At 46.8% G+C, this 16,540-nt stretch overlaps 1 protein-coding gene across 1 annotated transcript in view; it reads left to right on the top strand.

Annotated features, from left to right (window-relative positions):
* lef1 (lymphoid enhancer-binding factor 1) overlaps positions 1-16,540 on the top strand; it is a gene marked incomplete in the record, with an annotated part of 39,032 nt that overhangs the window by 21,413 nt on the left and 1,079 nt on the right. Inside the window, 6 exon segments of the mRNA XM_062386979.1 lie at positions 3,879-3,963; positions 5,209-5,328; positions 6,123-6,285; positions 7,091-7,198; positions 8,898-8,946; positions 9,540-9,581. Coding sequence (XP_062242963.1) covers positions 3,879-3,963; positions 5,209-5,328; positions 6,123-6,285; positions 7,091-7,198; positions 8,898-8,946; positions 9,540-9,574 — 560 coding nt within the window.

The raw sequence follows: 16,540 nt of genomic DNA, 5'->3' as shown, positions 1-16,540 counted from the left end.
GAAGAGAGAGACAGCTCAATACTATTTCTTATACCTCTGCTTATCTGCTGATACTGTACCGAGTATCAATCTGACATCAGAACAATTGAAGGTTTGTATACCAGACTGTGTAGAACTCTGTGACTGACTGACTGACGGAGTCCCTGACAACATGACACCAGTGATCGGCCGTTTGTTTGTTTCCCATCGGTTGTTGCTGGTTGAAAAATGATTGTACGTAAACTACACTTATATCATCAGGGAGTGTGACTGGTGTCTGTTGGCCCCTCCACTACTCTCTGCTCCGGTGTTTGTCAAATTCTGCCTACGTCCTAAAAACGACATGCCTGTCGGTGCTACGTGCGTGGCTAAAGCCCAAACTACCACGGATACGCTGAGTTTACAGAAGCTGACAAAGCTGTGGTCCGCCCGGCAGGAGAGACACTCTCAGGCAGTAGGTTTTCATTACTGACCTGTGCCGTACACATCAACTGTACAGAAATAAAATGTGCCCAACTGCACATGGTACTTGGTTTTTTACCTTGTCTGGTTATTTCTGTGTGATTAAAACCGTAGCTTTAGCCGGGGATATCTGCATACACACAGCTGATTGAGAAAACATTGAATTGTATATAGTGACACTGAAGAAAGTGTATTTAATTAATTGTGTTGCATCTTTACATCGCTGGGAAAATTGTAAAAGTATGTTGTTGATTTTCAATTCCCCTCTCTCAAAATATATTGAGTGGAAACATCAGTAATAAGTTGATAAACAAAACCAAGCTTTTTAGTGATGCTCTCCATGAAGTTACTCTCTTGATGGATTTTAATAAAAATATTGACTTTCTGTTATAAACAGTTAAAGTTTTACATAATCAGTAAATGAACAGGGATAATTAATCTTGTAGGTTTTCAGAATGAAATAGGATTTTTATTCAGGTCACGCTGAATGGTGAGCTAAGTCTGGAACAAACCAAACAATTACCTGATTCATTTTACGTACCTGCCCACATTCAGGATTCAATAGAGACGCTCAAACCACAATGTGTCACAGTGATGTCATCCCTCCTGTCAGCTGTGAGCGTGAACTCATTTGAAGCCGCCTGTGGGATGGCGTGCTTAGCTCTGCTGCCCTCTCCCTCTGCACCCTGCGCCTCTCTGCAACAACATCAAGCTGCAGCTCTGACAGCTGCCGAGAAGCTCCGCAGCAATTTGCACGAGCTCCTCAGCTCCTGCGCAGCTGGAGACTCTGGCAGCTTCTCTTAAAAGCGAACAGACGCGAGCCCTCCATAGTTTTGTCCCGCACCTTTTCTCTTCGCGAGACTTTCTTCTCCCGTGGCTGACAGTTGAAAAGGAATGAGAGGAATGAGACAGGATGTAGGCACTGATGAAGATGATGATGATGAGGATGAGGTTCTGAGGGACCAACTATAAATAACAAAATGAAGTGAGTACACAGCTTAGTGAGATGAAGGGAGTTAGACACACAAAGAATTTGTGCTCCACTTATGCCAGAGGAATCGTGCACCCGACACGTTACGAAGAATATTTTTCTAACGGAAGCAGGAAAGAGTTGTGTTGACACGGAACTAAGCGATAGATACACAGAGCACACACTCGACCTCAGAAAATTGTTGTCATATCGTAACACTCTCCATGTTACTTTTTTTGTTTGCTTTTCAGTCCACAGAGATCCACTAAGTTTCTGACGAACGCAGTTGAGCGCACAGAACCCCTGGAGGTCTTTTTCTTACTATATTTGATCTTTGCACTCGCAGCCCAACAGAAATCCATGTCCGAGCGATGCACTTGCAGAATTAGCTGCAAATGATTTCCCCAGGCCTATTCATGTGTGTATACCAGCAGAGCTAAGCTGAAGATGCTTAAAACGAATCCTCTCTTATTCTCTTTCTTGCTGTCCCTCCCTCCCTCTCTCTTTCTCTCTCGATATCGTATCGACCAATTGATGCACTGCCTTCCTCAGCGGCCTCAGACTTTGATCTCCTCGTTAATTATGAAAAACAATCATGGATTTCTCATTATGAGCTCTAATATGCACAGGGCTGCAATGCAGGGTGGAAGTTTGAGCATGGGGGGGGGGGGAACCTTTTACATTCAAACCTTTACATTATGTTTTGTTTTTAAAGATAGGAACACTGATTTAAAAGCAGAATATTTTACACTGAGAATCGTGTCAGTGTTGCTTTTTTGGCGAGGAAATATAAGTGTGAAGCGCTGTTGGGTGTCAACGGGAACGTGTGAATATGGGGGAGTGAGTAATTAGGCACCTCAGGGGTGTGAGTGACAAGGTTAACACGCTGGGGCTCTCTTCTCCCTCGCCGCCTTACCCCCTTGCCTCCTTCCCTTCTGCCCTCAGGAGGGCCCTGAGGAGTGTTCTCTGGTGGATTAGTGGGCAGAGGATAGTGCTACGCGCGCTGTGAATCCAGCGTTGCAACATTGGCTTTGGAGATATAAGCCCCTCGCTCACCCTGCCTCTCAGAGGAGGGAGGCCCCCTCAGACCACAGCTCGGAGAGACCGAAAGAAGAGGAAGAGAGAGGATAGAGGCAGGGAGAAAAGACCGGCTCCAGCAGGGATTAGAAGATGGTGCTAATCTGGAGGCATTTGCCCTCTTTTCTTTGTGCGTGTGTTAAAGGCAATACATTTTGGTTAAATTTTAAGGCATCCTTCCGCCCCATTCTCATTAAGAGACCCCTTGACCTTGAAGCCCAGTAGGAGCAGGCGAGTCAGAGATGGAGGAGCTTAGTCCTGGAGATCCACTGACAGTTAGTCCAAGTCAATCCCGTGTCTACAGGGAGCGCTGCAGCCTGCGCCACAAAGAGGGCAGCTTCAATTAACCAGCTTAAATACACTAAACCACACTGGAAGGAATCTGGCTAAGCGGAGAAAATATCCTCCTTTCTTGCCGGGTGTTAATGTGAGGTCAGGAGCCACGCTCAATTCCCAACATGTGCAGTGTCCTTGATTCGGGGTAGAAGATTGGAATGAGTAATAAAAATGGATTTCGAACCACATTGTTATTTGTTTAAGATTTAAAGTTATAATATGTCACAATCCCTCATTAAAATGTCTCAAAAGCAACTTGACCTATGTTATATATTTTGTTGATCCGTGTACTTACATTATCCAAAATGTTTCTAACAATGTTTAAACCCCAAGAAATCCACTAATGTATTTTGTTCGCCCTTTAAATGGCATCAAATCTGCTTGACCTGGTGCTTCTCCCGTCTCCGCTATAACTTTTTGGTCAATTGATGTATGACGAAGGGAAAAAAAACTGCTAGCCCGTTAGCTGTTATTTCCTTCCACGGTTTGAAACAGATAACGATTATTCAGAAACGGTTGCTACACGTTCTCTTGCTGAAGCGCACAGGGGAACCAACCGACTGAAGATCATGGGACAAGAAACGGTGTTGAACACAGAAACTTCCATTTTACCGTACTAGTTCACAAGCTAGGTCTTTTGTAATTGTTTTGATCATGAGACCCCTAGAGGCCGAAGTTGCATATTACAAATTTAAGGTTGGAATACAGTCTATTTGAGTTTCCTCAGTTGTGACCTTAGCGGCTCTTAAAAAGTCTGGTGAATAAACCTCAAGTTCTATTTTTGTCTACAACGAATGTTCAGAATCATTAATCAGTCCAACTCATACGCTTTCTCTCCTGAGGCCGATCCCTGTACAAAACTCAGCATATCTACCAGTACAGATGTCATAGCAGTGATTTGAGGAATGCGAACACGCAGTATTTATTTTTTCTTACCTTTTTTGCTCTTTAAAAAGGAAATGACAAAATGAATAAAAAAAAGTTTTGAAGGAAATGTCTGACCAAAGAATATTGGTGTGATATCTAACTCCTCTGCACCATCGTTGTGTTGCAGGAATGCAAAGGCATCACCAGGACATGACCAACTTCTACTCCCTATCACCTGGAGGAGTGGGACAAATCACGCCGCCACTGGGATGGTGAGTCGCAGACGGACAAGACAAAAACATGTGAAGTCAATTCGTGTAAACAGGGATCAATTACTCCCCTGTCTTCCCACATCAGATGCAAACTGACACGGTGCTGGCTTTATGCGCTGAATGTAGGCAAGCTGGCCCTCAGCAGCAGCAGCAGCAGCAGCAGCCTTCACAGGGAGGTCTGCCTCTGGCTGTTCCTGCTGCGCTGCTGCGGCTTCAGCCACACCAGCTCCTCTTTTTCCCCTAGCACACATGTCAAACACATCACCGCATACGTGCCCCTGCATCACCATATGGCTGCTTAACCCCCATCAAAGGTTTTTGGAAGCACTTTTCTCTCTGAGCCTCACTTCATGTTTGTGAAGTGCTTTTTTTGTGTCTGTTACCTCCATTTCCTGTACTTTTTCATCCCCTTTTTTGCCCAACATCTCTAGCCTTCTTTCTTTCTTCTTCCTTGCTATCTTTTTCTCCGTCAGTGTGATGCTTGCAGAGACAGGGCTATAGGCACACACTGAGTGATGCCAGATGTAAGGTGCGGGATCAGGCGACTGTTGAAGCCCAGGCGGTCTCCCCCTCCTTAGACCTCTTTAGATCTGAATAGCTATAATATAAAAGCTCATTTTTGATTTAGGAACTTTTCCCTTACCAGGAACTTTTTCTTAGGTACTTACCCACTTTTCCTGAAGGAATAACTTTACTGTAATTCAGAGGAAAAATACGATAAATTAACTTACATTTGTGAAGAAGTGTTCAGTGGTTTCTTGTTCCCTGCCACAACCATCTAGATTCATATTGCAAGTTGAGAATCACTGATGTGTTCAGCCAACATTTAGAATTTTACTGTGGTGCTTTTGGAAATCATCATTAACCCCAGCATGAAATGATCATAATGACTGCTGTCATTAAGCCAGACCTCCCCACTGGGACATTAAAGCTTTACTCTGCTTCTCTACTGTAATAGTGCAAGAAATAGGTTGATGAAATCAGTCATTAAATAAGGTCTAGAACAAGTAGAACTGCACGTACAAGCAGTTAGTGACCCTGCCGTCATTCTTTCTAAATATTAAGCATGGAAAATCTAACCGCAACAAGACAAACATGTTGAGGTGTTTCCCTCCTTTTGTCTTACTGTCATTCCCAACCTTTTTTTTTCTCTCTTAAGTGACCTTAACTAGACCCTGTCCTTACCACTGACCTTCTCCTTGCTCTCTGGCTAATTAAAGTGCATGTTGTCCACTGTTATTGCAGGTTCTCACACCACATGGTGCCTGGCCCCCCAGGCCCTCACGCCACAGGGATCCCCCACCCGGCCATCGTCAACCCGCAGGTCAAACACGAGCCACCGCACGAAACAGACATCATGCACATGTGAGTCTCGCAAACGCAGAATGACATTTTATCAAACACTTCCATACTTGTCTGGGTTTTTAATAGCTTTAAAGGTCTCTACTTTCTCCCCTCACCCACTCTATCAGCATTTTTCTGAGAGGACATACTTCCAGGTATTCGAGCACTCTGCCACCACAGCGGGCCATCGCTGAACAGACCCTCTGTCAGAGCCTTGTTCTCATTGCCTTGATGTGAGCAGATAAGCAGCGAGGGCCCGTGCTCCGCTGATAACAGGCCTGTGCTTCATTTGGCCTCAGGGATCACAACACACTTAGCCAACCACAGATACAGGTCCCAGATTAGTGCTTGGATGAACTGAATTCACATCCCCAGTGTGTGCAGTGGGAAATCTGATATTTACATTATTCATGGCCATCCTCGTACCAAAATTGTCGAATCAGAAAGGTTGTTAGAAAGTTAGTCTAGAGAGGGGGTGGAATCTTTCAGCTTGTGAGTTTGAGCATTCGGTTTTAAGTGATTAACAATGTGCTATAGACAAAAAGGGTTTGGTTGCCATTACTGGTGAAGTAATCTCTCTGCATGACGGCCTGCAACTGCACAACTGCACATGATTAAAGAGGCAGGGGCCCATCGCGTGGCAACCCCTCTCACGCTGCCTCGCCATTGGCTGAGAGCAACCAGACGGTGGCTGCTTTTGGTGCAATTGCGACACCACGATTTCCTTCTTTTATGTCTCTCAATTCTAGCTTTTCTGTCTCTACCTGTTTTCCTTAACTCAATCTGTGGTGCTATTGTTTTGTTTTTAATTGCAGGAAGCCCCAGCATGAGCAGAGAAAGGAGCAGGAGCCCAAAAGACCGCACATCAAGAAGCCACTAAACGCCTTCATGCTCTACATGAAAGAGATGCGTGCGAACGTGGTCGCCGAGTGCACGCTGAAGGAGAGCGCAGCCATCAACCAGATCCTGGGACGAAGGGTAGGTCACATGGTCGCTGTGCTCGGTCTCATTCTCCCTTTTGCTCTAATTTATGTTTGTTGATTGGGTGAAATCACCGAGAGATGAAGGTTCAAGCCACGGCCCTTAAGAGGCGGTACGGGCCGACTTTCCAGGCCCAATTAGTTCAAAAGGCACAAAGGTTCCTATCTCTATTAACATACAGTCTTTTATGAACCAGTCATGATTATTGTCATAATGATTGCCCCGGCCAATTATTTCCCTCTCTGCCGCACAGATACAAGCTGCCTATCTAACTGACATTTAATCAAATTGGCTTAAATAAAATATGCCTGGATAATGGCATGGTTGGAAATGACAAAATTTGTTCCTTTTGAGGATTGGGAAAAGAGTGGAACCACAGAGCCATGTTAAAAGCCTTAACGAATAGGCCCAGCGGTTGAGGCAGCCAGCCACAGCAAAGCCTAGTTTGTGGCCTGCACAGGGTAATTGCTCGCTGACATAGTTTGAATAAAAAGCCCTGCTAAATTGGAACCAGTGTTTTGATATGAAATCAAAGTTTTTTTCCCCCCCTTCTCGTCTCTCCCACTTCGACTCTTTTGCATGTTAATCTCTTCATCATGTTCCCCCTTCTTCTTCGGCTCTCTTTTATCCCCCGGTTTTCTTTCTTTTTTTCTACAACAAACGTTTGGAAGTTGAAACAGCTTCTTTTTTTTTTTCTTTAGCAAAACACCAGCACACTTCTCTATGCAGGGAAACATGCAAGTGCATGCCAGTAATTGACTGTATGCTATTTTTTCCCCTAATCTCCTTTGCACTGAAACAGTGGCATGCTTTATCTCGGGAAGAGCAAGCTAAGTATTATGAGCTAGCCCGCAAGGAACGGCAGCTCCACATGCAGCTCTACCCAGGCTGGTCCGCTCGAGACAACTATGTAAGTATCAACAGAACAGATTTGCAAAGGTGCGAGTGTGTGTGTGTGTGTTGTGTCTTTTGTTGTTTGTTTGTGTCCGTGTCACATGACGTGTTCTTTAGATGTCACACAATAGTCACACAAACACGCTAATTCACACCAGTCGGCTCCGTGCTAATAGGGTCCATTTGTGGCCCCTTTGTCTCAGCCTGATTTGTAATTCATATCACTGTGACTCACTGCTACATTACCATCCACACTTAAATGGATTGTAGTATCACGGACATTATTATTGCCACAGTGAGGGGAAATTGCCTGGTAATGGTTATGCCGGGCTTTGATGTTCTATATCAGTGTGGATGTAAAAGGCAACTGTTAGCCTGAGTTGCGGAGGCTGGATGGTGCTTCCATCATTCAGCAGCAGCAGCAGCCTTTGCTCCTCTAGCTGCCTGCTTTGTTTGTGAATGTGGGAGGTTCAGCTGGATTTAGGATGCAGTCTGTTTTTGGTGTGTGTCTATGTGTGTGTGTGTGTGTGTGTGTGCGTCCGTTTGTGCATGTGTTTGGAAGTTGTCGCAGTCTGTCCCTGTGTACATGTGGCGTGTATGAATTTGTGAGAGAGCACCAGCCTTTTTTAAAAGTGTGGCTCCGGCACTCACGTTCACTCCACCACCAAAGTGCTTTGTGGTGTTTATCTGCCTCCCCTCGGACACCGACAGCATCCCTCCTCCTTCTGCCTCCACTGCTCCGCGGCAAAAATGCCTCGCTGAGCTGGGGGAGTGTCTCCACAGCTCTTCCACCCAACATCAGCCAGTGACAGCTAGTGCAAATGTATTTTTTATAAGGGTGGGGGGGGGGGAGTACAGGGATAACTTACCTTTTACTGTAAAAGTAAAAGCAAATGATTTTAACTCAAAAGATTTTGCATCCCTATGAGCGCTGTTCTTTGACCCCTCCCACAAATCAAATCCTCATGCAGCACATCATGCCTGGAAACACCATAAATAGGTAAGGCACCGGCATTGAGAGCATGTAGCTTTCATTTTTGCCAGTGTACCCCCTCGCTCATCCTTTCTCTCACCCACTCTCACTTAGTCGCTCCTCTCCCCTGTCTGCCGCAGCAGTAGAAGGCAGATTAGCTCATGAATAAGTGGATTAGCAGACTTTGCAGCAGGAAACCAAAGTGCTGCTCATATTTGACTAGAACGACTCTTCGCTGCTATCTACACCTATAGTCTCCCCCCTGGGGATTTAGCATAAGCTATAAATCCCCACACACTCCCACCACCTCGCTGGGAAAAGAGTGGCACTCTTCAGTCATTGAGCTCGACTAGACTAATTATGGCGAGGGTTTTTAATTGCACTTGAGAAAAGGAGGGTAGTGGAAATGTGACACAGGCTGGTCACAACAGCAGAGCAAGGTGTCGCTCTGTGATTAGGATGTTACTCAAATAAAGGCCCTGAAATAGTAGAAAGGAAGTCCCTTATTTAAAACAAAGGTAGTTGAGAGCAGGTGGAGAACACTTACTGTGAATCAGACCCTGGGTCGGTTCAGTCCCTCTCAGCGGGGCAGTTTTGCGGCGGAGACCGGAGTCCGAGGGATGCTGGTTGGATGCCCAGCAGGGGATGAGTGAACATGGCAGTCAGCAGCAGGATATCAGAGTGGTCTAGTGAGCGTGAGTGCTGGAGCCACACTTTATGTGTTCCTCTGTATATTTTTTAGGGAAAGAAGAAGAAGCGGAAGAGGGAGAAGATGCAGGAAACAACCCCAGGTAAGCAACAGTCCCTCCAGTGCCTTCTTCTTCTTCTTTATTCTTTTGTCTGTTGCATCTTGAGGTCGTGAGTTTCACCATCTTCCCATAGAATACATGTCATCATGATGTAAGAAGGATAAACCTAATCTCCCAATAGCCGTAGAGATTTAAACTAACAGCACTAACGTCACCTGCCAACCTTATTCTGGCTTCAGCCTCAGATTCTGTGCAGGCAGTTTACTCACTCATTCACCTGTTTGTGGACATCCCCTCCATCCGTCTGTCCCCCTACCTCTCTCTCATCCCCATCTTAACACATGACACCTGCTTTGGGATTAGTCTGTCCATTCTGTACGACGACTTACCAACTCTGGGCTTTGCATTCCTTGTTTGCTTGCTACACAACAGTCTGTCTTTCTGCTGACCTTGTTGAGCTGCTCTCCTGAGCTTCCTCTCAGCACGGCCAGTTTAATCCACTGAGAATTACATCTTAAGTAAAATGTCAATTTCCTTTTGTTATTCTGGTCTGTAATGGATGGTAAAGATCAATGCCTTCCAGAAACTGCCCCCCCCAAAAAAAAACTTTTAAAAAAAGATGCAATTTTCTGCAGGTACAGGCCAGAGAATGAAAACGGCGTACATCTGAGAAAATGGTAAGACACCCCCACTCCTTCCCCTTCCTGTCTGGTCCAGTTTCATGTCGAGTCCTTCTTTAAACTGCCAAACACTGATTTGAGAGTATGTGCTCACAGACTAATCCTAAAAAGGTCCACCCTAACCTCGCCATAGTCATTGTGTCAGTGGTGTTCAGGCCTAAAGAGGGATTGTTTGCACAAAGGCCTCAGCACAATAGACATTGGATTTTCTGCCCTTGTGTGTGTGTGTAAATGTGCATGTGTGTGTTTTATGTTAAACTGGTCAATTCTAAGTATTTTGTGTTCAGTGCTGGTTGGATGAATGTCGAGGACCTTGTGTCAGTGGTTTGTGGCTTATTTATATTTTTTCCATCGTGTGTCAGAAAAACAAATAAAAAATGTGGGTTTCTGAAAAATGTTGCTTTAAATATCAGCTCATCAACTCTTGTGTTTTCTAAATAATACATCTGAAAACACTTTAGCGAGCCCAGAATGTTTTTTTTTTGTTTTTTTTTTCACTGCTGGTGAAGGCTGACGTCAGCTCGGCTCCATATGGACTACATGTGTTGTCTCTCTCTGCATCTTTGTTGAGCGGAGCAGGACTCAGCAGCTCGTTTGGCAGGAACTTAATGAGATGCTATACCTTAACAAGATTTCACGCTATCTGGGGTCTCAGCGTGTCAGTAATGCTTCCATAACAAAGGCACTCCTGTAGCGTTTTTTTTTTTTTTTTAAACACTTGAAAGATATGTTGAGATGTATTGATTCATGTGACACGTCAACCCGTCTCCAAACTGTCACCTGTCCCTCTTTTGTTGAAAGGATTAACTTTTTCCCGATGTTCTGGGGAAGGCAAGTCTCTCTTCCCTCTTTCAATCTTCCTCTCTCTCTCTCTCTCTATGGATCTGTTTGCCTTCCATCTATCTCCTTCCCTCTCCCCCTCCCAGTGAGGCGGGTAGCATCCTGTTATTCCGCTCCCTTTCGGCAGCAGGAGAAGCCAGGCAGATGTGACAAATCTGGTCTTAAGTCGAAATCACCCCAACCAGACAAAGGTTTTCCACTTGATCGATTCCTGACCCAGTGGCTCTCTCTGAACTCAAAATTGGTCGGGCGGCTTTTCTTTTCTCCGTTTTTTTTTTTCTTTTTCCGCCAATGCCGCTTTTCGGAGGCAGCGAATGCGAGCGCTAAAAAGCACTTTATCTCTGATCCAATAATTAGCAGCGCCTAGCCGCAGCGGGATGGACACCCTTGCTGATTCTCAGTGACAGCCTTAAACTAATATGCATAATACCAAGGATACTGCCACAACTCCCCAAGCCCTCAATTTATGCAGATCCCAAAGAGCTGGATTGAGGTTAGCTCGGTGTAGACGCCAAAAAACATCTTTAAATGAACTTGTTTGTCTATTTCTTTTCATCTGCCCCAGCCTCTGCCCCATCTGTCTCTGCCCCTGTGTGACAAATCTGGACGAACATTTGTTCGTGACTTAATTCTTCAGACACATTCTCGACACGTTTTGCTCCATTCGATTTTTATTTTTAGCATCTGCACCATCGTAATGAAGAACGTCCAGCATTATAGTTGCTCCATTCTTGGTCGATTTTATGAAGGGGAAAAATTGACTTGAAACGTTTTGATATTAACATACTTTATGGCCGGAGCTGAGTTTTTCTGCCTGTGAGGCAAACTGGGAGTCGAGTCGTCGGGCTGTGTTTTATGGTCTGACATTGCTTCTCTTTGTTATCTTTAGCATGTCAAACACTGGGGCCGCCGCACGGCTGGCTCTCACCGCAGTGGAAGAGCACTCTGAGAAGTCATTACTCTGACATTGTGAAATTAGGATTTCCGTCTCTTAGCCTCTGCCCTCTGTTTTTACTTCACACCGACTTAAAGAGCGTACTGAAACTCCTCCCCTCCCTCACTTTTTTCTTTATTTTGTTTCTCCCCTGTCTTGCTTCCTCTCGCCCTGTCAGCCTTTTGTCTGACTCAGCCCCTCTGATTCACAGCCCTAAAGATGGTTATCTGGACCAGATACATACGTGCCCTGCGGGCTTTTTCATTCTGTCTCGGCTGCTGCACATTTTTTTCACAGGGGGGGAGACACTCCTAACAAAGGTGGCTTTTTGATTTGGCTGGTGGGAACTGTGGAGTTGCACACACTTGCAAAATGCCATAAAACTGCATGAGTCATCTCGCCCCGGCTCTTATGAAGGTGCTCCTTTGTCCGGATGCAAAACGAAGCGTCTTTACTTGTCAATTATTCTTTGTCGGTGCATCAAGGCCCGTTTCGAGCCACATGGTCCTGGTGCAGAAACATGAAAAGAAAAAGTATAGCAGGAGCTTTGGTGGCGACTCTCTCTTCCTCCTCCTCCTCCTCCTCCTCCTCCTCCTCCTCCTCCTCCTCTTCTGTCGTGGCCCGGCTCTGCTCCCTCTGATGTGTGCAGCCAGGAGTCAGCTGTCAAAAGACTTTTGATGAGCAAAGAGGAAGGAGAGAAGAGAGGAGAGGAGAGGGAGGGAGGGAGTGAGTGAGTGAGGGAGTGAGTGAGTGAGTGTGTTAGGGGAAAGGGAGAGCGATAAATACGGGCCAGAAGAAAATCCCTCATTCTGGAGAGTTCAGTTCTGTGAGTTTGCCCAATCTCACTCAACTGCCACTCATCCTTCAGTCTCCATCCCTTATTTATTTCCCGCTTCTCTATATTTGTTGCCTCTCACCGTCTCCCTCTCTCTATCCGTGTGTGTCTCTTTCCAGCAGACCCTCATCACTCCCTGCACATTTCACACACACCCGAGCAGCCACACACACTCCAGCCGCAATTAGGCCAGATCCAGTGTCCGCCTCTATTTCCCGACTCGTTTCAATTTGGCACTGAGCCTCTAGGCTGCCGCGGCACAGCCCAGTGGCTCCACACCCTCCCTTATAAGTGACCTGGGATAATTGAGGAAGGAATCCGGATCGCAAAAGAAAAGACGGACTTTGGGTCTGGAGTTGTTTTTTTTAAAGTGTACTTTAAAGCGGAGCGAGAAGAGAGAGATATTTGGTCTTAAATCAGAGCAACGCCCTGGCTAATGTTGCTGTGGGCAGGATATAGAATTGGAAAAGGTTCACCCCCTCCGTCCCCTCCCTCCCCCCTGACCTCCACAAAGCAGACTCTGTGGAGACAAATAACCCCTCAGCACTCGCTACACGGGCTTCCAGAGGGGGGCACTATGTCAAAACGCGGTGCAATGCAAACGAGTGTGGTTTCGGCTCTGAAGTACAAATCTTGGACTGCGACAAGGTTGTCTCATCCCGGGCCTGGCAGCAGCCCACTCGAGAGGGAGAGAAAAACCATTAAGAATTGGATATAACCCTCTTAAGGTTCGGTGTTTACATGCAGCTAAAGTGCTGCCATTGTTTAGACTGGGGCTGGAGGTTTGTTTTGATTGAGTCACGGGCCCATTGTGCTGTGGTTTGGTCAGCTGCAGGAACAGTATAAGGGTCCAGTCTCTCAGCTTTTCTTTTTTGTTTTGTTTTTTGTAATGTCTTCTTCACTTCCTCCCTTTCTCTCTCTCTGTGTCTCCCCCCCCCACCCCAACCCTCATTCCAAACCTCCCTATTTTCTTCTTCTTGTTTTGGGAAGAGGCGGAGATATGTGGCCTCGTAAAAAACGCTCGTGAGATGCTTATCTGTGAGCGAAAGGCCCCCAGGTAACGGTGGGGCACAGACAGGAAGAGAACGGCGAGGGCTGAGGGAAGCGGTGTTTGTTTTTTCATTTTACTCCACTCGGTCGGGTAATTGTCAAAGGAGGCAAAAAAAAAACTCGGCCCCTTCTCATTTTCATCCCTCGCTCATTTTCTGCCACTTTACTCCTCTCCGTCACCGCTCCTCCTCCTCTTCCCTGCTCCTCTCCTCTGTCCTGGTGGTGAATACGAGCGGCGGTGGCGGCCCTTTGAAGCCAGACCACAGCAGAGGGAGCCGTCATTGTGTGGGCCCTTTGAATGTGCTCTAACCTCCACCGCCCTCCTCTACCCCCCCCCCCCCCCAGCCTGCAGCAGCTCAGACTGAGCAGTGCGGGGGCACACGGCCAGACTTCAGCTGCCCGGGCCCCCCAGCGATGCCGCCTCAGATGTGGGCAATGCCTCCCACCAACTCCCCCCCCATCCTCCCACACCCTCCTCTGCCCCCCCCCCCCCCTCGTCTCACCCACACATGCCTGAGGTTTGGGGTTTTTGGTGTCTCCCCTCCTCCCCTTTCCCCCCCCTTTGACCACAGCCAGTCCCCACCCTTCCTTACGCTCACATATTTAAGTCTTTTCCTCCTCTTTTCTTTCTCTTCCCCCCTGTTTGAGCCCCTCCTGACTGACTTGTTAGTTTCTGATACCCCCCCCCCCCCCCCCGTGAAAAGACACAACAGCCCTCGAGCCTGACTTTATATTGGAGGTTAAAAAGTATATGCTTTTTTTTTTCTTCTTTAAAGCGGCAATTTCTTTTTAAGTTGAATGTCTACGAAAGTGCTGACAGGGCAGGGAATTCAGTTTAAGACGTCGCCTTCCCTTCCAGGTGCGTTTTTTTTATTACCTTGCCTCTTTATTTATTTTCCCCTGGTGTGTTTAAGAGAAGCTCTGCCACAACTTCATAGAGGAGGCTGCCGAAGGAGTCACCAGAGCGAGCAGTGCAGTCCCGGCAGAGGTCAATGCCAAGGCTTGTCACCACGGCAGAGACTGAATGCACCAATGTTTCCTTTGCTGGAGCTCATGATCTGCTGGTGTGACCTCAGAGGACGATGTCACAGAGAGAGAGAATTGATGCTCAGGTTTTAGCATTGCTCCCCATTAGATTTGGTTGATTTAGTTACATCTGCCAAGGAGGTCATGTTTTCAGCTCCGTCCATTTTTGTTTGTGACCAAAATTATGCATTTCAATGAAAGGATGTGGTATCGGTCAGAGAAGAAGCCATCAAAGGTTCTTGACATTTTCAACAATTTCACATAAAACAATGGATCTTGATAAAAAAATCTGACCTATTTATGGGCCTGATATCTGAGTGTGTGCAACTCGATTACATGTTTATAAGGAGACTATTGGGCCTTGGAGATATGCGCTTTACTAACCATTATGCCATTATAGTTGGTTCTGTTTTTTTATTTACAAGCAAAAACCTCAAACATTCACTGGTTTCAGCCCCTCTTGGTTTTCAACATGTTTCAGATGTTGATCAGACCAACAAAGCTCTTTGTTGCTATCGACTTTTTTTTGTCATTCGCGCTTTGACATTTTTATTGACAATCTTCGGTCAAAACAATTGAACAGCTAATCCAAAAAACTGTTGCTGGATATATGGATGATGAAAATAATCAGCGTCCTGTAGGGGAGGAGCTTTTGACAGCTATTGGTGCGTGAGCAGCGACGTTAGTAATACATCACTTCTTAACTATGTTAGCGTAGATGCTACTTTAGCGTCAGTATTTCTTCATAAACAAGAGCAGCTGATGACCCTGGATGCTTTTCATTCATCTCTTAATTGGTGTCCTCGGCAACCATGATTGACAGTTTAATCCAACCACCTGCCAAATTTGTTTTGAAAGCGAAGGCTGATTCCAATCTGAAATGTTCTGGTGTAACAACATCATCTCCCACATCAGGTTCATGAAACTAAGAAATCACAGATCGTCCTTCACTTGGATTCCTCTCCATCTCCCCTCAGTCTTTCCCTCTCTCCTCTGCCATGGTAAAGTCTGCTCCTCAGCCCGCGCTGGAGACACCTCTCTCCACTTGGCTTATTGTTGGAGTAATTTGTCAGCAGTGTTTTCCCTTTTAATGGCACGGAAAGAAACCCCAGAGCTCTGTGTCGGGAGCGAGGGAAGGAGCTGCGGAGGTGGGTGGGTCGCTGGGTTTGGAGGTTAAGGGGCTACAAGGCAGGCGGGCCCCAGCTGCGGGCTCTTTGATTCGGCCGCGGAGGTGAAAGCGGCGATTGAGACGCGAGGCTGTGCCAGTTATCTTAACCTCCCACACTTCAAAAGCTGGGCGAGAGCTTGTCCGACTGCTTCCCCCCCCCCCCCCCCCCCCCCCCCTCCCTCCGTCCCGTAGAGGGAAAGGAATTGGGGGTGAGAGAGACAGGGGGAGACTAAACCTTTGCTAGCTGTCTGAACAGAGGAGCGTTTCATTTCCTGCAACAAAAAAAAACAAAAAAAATCCAGCCGGCATTCCTGAGCACTAATGTAGAGAGAGAGGAGGAGGAGGAGATGGAGGGAGGTGAGGTGAGGGGAGAGGAGAGGAGAGGAGGGGTCAAGTTGCTCCTGAATCCCAGTGTTTGTGTCGACTGGACCTTGTGAAGCGCTGGCCTGCTGCCCCCTACAACCAACCACCACGCAAGCACACATCCCTGCTGTTACCACCAGCCTTTTTTTTAAAGACATGCACACACACACACACACACACGTACACACACACGCACACGCACACGCACACACACACACTTCTCGCCCGCAGCCCTTCAGGCCTCTTCCCCGGGCAGGAAGGCCGGTGCTTTTCATGTCTGTGGTAGGGGGGAGTAAAAATGCTCCCCAGGAAACAGGGTGCAGCACCGGGCGTGCGGGCCGGCTTTGAGATCCTGGGATGAAAAGAGGGAGGGCGGCGGAGGTAAATAAGAGCGACAGGGGCTCTCTCTCTTTCTCTCGGAGCACTGTGTTCCTTTCAGTTTCTGCTCTGTGCGGCTCGGGGGTCAGCTCTCCTTGGGAAAGGTGGCCTCCGTCTGTTCCCTTTTATCCACATGTGGTAAAGCAGTCTGCAGGATGTTGCGTGTGTGTGTGTGTGTGTGTGTGTGTGTGAGCTAAGAATTTGGAGTGTTAAGATGCAGCGAGCAGCAGGGCTCAGCTGACTTCTCTCCCACAATAACACACTCTTGGCTTTGCCACAAGGGAGAGGCAAACTAATACCGTTTTTTGTTTTTTTCTCGTCTTCGCAAAACATCCATCTTTTTAGTCGCAAGAGGCAGCCGT

This window comes from Platichthys flesus, chromosome 5 (assembly GCF_949316205.1).
Source record: "Platichthys flesus chromosome 5, fPlaFle2.1, whole genome shotgun sequence".
NCBI classification, from domain to species: Eukaryota; Metazoa; Chordata; class Actinopteri; order Pleuronectiformes; family Pleuronectidae; genus Platichthys; species Platichthys flesus.
This window is presented reverse-complemented; position numbering and strand designations above follow the sequence as displayed.